This window comes from Lolium rigidum, chromosome 5, assembly GCF_022539505.1.
Source record: "Lolium rigidum isolate FL_2022 chromosome 5, APGP_CSIRO_Lrig_0.1, whole genome shotgun sequence".
Lineage (NCBI taxonomy): Eukaryota > Viridiplantae > Streptophyta > Magnoliopsida > Poales > Poaceae > Lolium > Lolium rigidum.
In genome coordinates, this window is record NC_061512.1 from 191,259,803 (window position 1) to 191,263,522 (window position 3,720).

The window sequence follows — 3,720 nt, forward strand, 5'->3', positions numbered from 1 at the left end:
ACGACAAGGCGCTAACTCTACATAAAGAGCATGACACTTGATTATACAGATAACTATGGTTAGCTTGGACTAACTTAATGCGAATGCCAGACCGATGACGATGAGCAGTCCGTTTCAAAACAAAAACAAAAAAAGCTATGATTGAATTCCTAGTCTGCAGCTTTGTCGTCGGGACAAATTAAGTAGTATGTCAAGTTGATACAAGAGCCGCTAACTCTATATAAACGCTTGCACCATTTAGCTAATAACATAGCAAGCTGAATTAGCTAAATCCCCCACACAAAAAAGCTGAGTTAGCTAGCTCGATCATCTTCTAAACAAGCACATCGAGCATTGATTCTGTCGGTGCTACGATGGCCATGCGTCCATCAATAATATGGACGGCACTCTTGCTGCCTGTGCTGTTCCTCGCCGATAGCCTCCTGGCCCTCCAGCCGCCAGCGACATGCCAGCAGAAATGCGGCAGCGTGGAAATGCGCTTCCCCTTCGGCATCGGCGACGGCTGCTTCCTGCCGGGCTTCGAGATCGAGTGCACCACCGGCGGCACGCCGATCCTCGCGGACAACATCAACAAGTTAGCGGTCATGAACCTGACCGTGATGCCGCGACCGGAGGCCGAGGTGATGCTGCCCATCGCGTACAATTGCTACAACACCACCAGCGGGGCCAACTTGAATTGGTTCAATGGCAGCATCGGCATAAACCCCGCGTACCGCATCTCCAACACCAGCAACGAGCTCGTCGTCCTCGGCTGCAACACCTTTGCCTACACCAACAGCGGGCCGTCTAATACCAACTTCTACAGCTTCTACACCGGGTGCGTGGCCTACTGCGACCGCGAAGGGAGGGCGCAGGACGGCGCCTGCGCGGGCATCGGCTGCTGCCGCGTGGAAATCCCGCCGGGACTCACGGACAACACCATGACATTTTTCGCTTCCGAACTTGGTAGCAGTGCCTATGGCTATGACCACACGAACATGACCTACAGCCCCTGCGACTACGCATTCATAGTGAAGAAGAACACCTACGACTTCCGGGTGTCCGACCTCAAAATGGATAATCCGAGGTCGACCACCAAGCCGCTGGTGCTTGACTGGGCAATCCGCAACAGCGAAGACGGCAACAAGACCTGCGCCGAGGTGAAAAACAAGCCGGGGTACGCCTGTGTCAGCGACAACAGTGAGTGCTTCGACTCCTACAATGGCGAAGGATACATCTGCAATTGCACCAAGGGCTTCTGGGGCAACCCATACCTTACCGGCAAAGGCGGATGCGAAGGTAACTACCCTCCCTTTCAATTCATTTCTACAAATATTAATAGTGCAGACTCGTTGCTGATCCTTTCCGTCCATATGACGCAGATATCAATGAATGCGATGATGAGTGGAAACCGTATAACCCTTGCAAGGGAGTATGCCACAACAAAGTTGGCTGGTACGATTGCAAATGCCCTTCTGGACAAAAGGCTCATGATGACAATGCATATGAGAATGTTTGCAACCCAACATTCCCTGTTGAAGCAAGGATTGCCCTTGGTACACATACATGCTCAAATTCACTTTTTTTTTCTGCGAGTGCTCAATTTCACAATTGCATATTCCCGCAATACTATCCCAGTGTTCTTTTTGGCATGTGATCTGTAGAGGCAACAGTGTCATCAAAACATCTATCAGCCGGTGCAAATCATTTTCCTTATAGAATTATAGCTTTCACACAGAGAGGATCAAATTATTATAGCTTTCTGCATAAAATCTGGATATAAAAAATATAAAGGTTTTCATGCCATCTGACTTGTCTTGCTTTGAGGATCAGTACTTTCAAATTTCTGAAAATAGAGATATGCTTTTCAAATTTAAGATATGATTATTTCTCCAAATTAATAAATTCATCTTCATTACAAGCTCAGATTGCGAGATTTAGAATTATGATGTTTCTATAAGAGTAAGAACCAAAAAAATTAGAATGATTTATGTGCTGATACCAGAGTTGATGATGTACACAATATCCTATCAATAGCCAATGAGATATACAACTTTTAGTATAGTGATAATTGTTTTTACTGATATTTAGCATCCATATAAATGTTCTTGCAAGACAATGTCCATATGTAACAGTAGCACTTGCATATCATCGTTAGCATGTATTTAGTAAACAAAATAAACCCAAGTAAGGTGCATTAGTCGTGAGTAACTGATTCACATGATCTGTTAATTGCAGGCATCAGTCTAGGAGTATTCATACTTATTGTCGCTCTCCTCCTAGCATTCATTATGCTCCAGAAGAGAAAACTGGATAAACTTTTTGAAAAGAACGGAGGCGACATGCTTAAAAATGTGAATGGTCTCTCAATTTTCACAAAAGATGTACTAAAGAAAATCACAAAAGATAATGCAGAGTTCCTTGGAAACGGAAGTTTTGGTAATGTGTACAAAGGAACTCTTCCTGACAATACCATGGTGGCAGTCAAGGCATCTATCAAGGTAGATGAAGCTACAAAGGAGGAATTTGTTGATGAAGTTGAGATCCAGACACAGATGATCCACAAGAACATACTCAAGCTCGTTGGTTGCTGCCTAGAGGTGGAAGTTCCAGTGTTGGTGTATGAGTTTGCAGCAAATGGGAGCCTCCAAGACATCCTGCACCGCAAAAAGGATCAAGTACTCCCCTTGGACTCACGTTTGGACATTGCAATTGGCTCTGCAGAAGGGTTAAAATATATGCATAGTTATGCAACTCATGCCATGAGACATGGTGATGTCAAGCCAGACAACATACTTCTGGATGATAAGTTGACACCAAAAATCGCAGATTTTGGGTTGTCCAAACTACTGAAAGAAGAATATTATGCCAAAGTAGTGGTTGGGTGCATGGGTTACATAGACCCGGTATTTATGAAAACTGGCCTTTTGACACAGAAGAGTGATGTGTACAGCTTTGGAGCGGTTTTGTTGGAGCTCATTACAGGGAAGAAAAATGTCTATGATGAGAAACTTAGTCTTATTATTGAGTACCGCAAAATTTATGAAAAGGAAAGGAGTGGGAGGGCAATGTTTGACAATGACATTACAACCGAAGAAGATATCTCTGTCCTTGAAGAAATGGGCAAGCTAGCAATGGATTGTCTAAAGGAAGATTTAGATGAACGGCCAGATATGACAGAGGTAGCCGAACAATTGGTGATGATTAGGAGAAACAAGAAGTTTGGCAAATCAAACAATACAAATCCTGACAACATTGGGGATATTACCATATATAATTCTCCTACCAACACAGAGGTCGCTAGTGGAACTACTAGGGCCAATATTTCAGCGAAGGTAGCTCCCAGCAACATGGACATCCTTCCTAGTCCATAGGCCACTAATGAAAAAGGCACCAGGGAAACCCAATAATTTGTATCTTATTATATTTCCAAGCTTTGTGTGTAAGTTGGAGACATGCAAAATATTACTGTAGTGTTGTAGTGTGTGTTTTTTTTTTTTTTGGATTTATGTAGTGCGATGTTGATGCCCTCTTGTGGGTAATCAACTGAATTATGTAATGTTCATCAATATTATAAGTATACTTTTTAATTCGTTACATTGGTGTTGATTGCACTGAAACCAGAACATGAAAGCACACTTTTTTTTGACTGTAACTGTGGCGGGCGTAAGCCGGCCTGAACAAAGAACGAGAGAGTTCTACCTTAGTTCATCGATTGATGCATATTGCTACTTGGTGTTC

The 3,720-nt window shown here is 43.5% G+C and overlaps 1 protein-coding gene across 1 annotated transcript; it reads left to right on the plus strand.

The window, feature by feature from the left end:
- Positions 1 to 353: 353 nt before the first annotated feature.
- On the plus strand, positions 354 to 3,353 carry LOC124656882 (wall-associated receptor kinase 3-like). Its single transcript, XM_047195543.1, has 2 exons — positions 354 to 1,278; positions 2,218 to 3,353. Exons 1-2 carry the CDS (start codon positions 354 to 356, stop codon positions 3,351 to 3,353), a joined length of 2,061 nt encoding a protein of 686 aa, XP_047051499.1.
- The last annotated feature ends 367 nt before the right edge of the window (positions 3,354 to 3,720 follow it).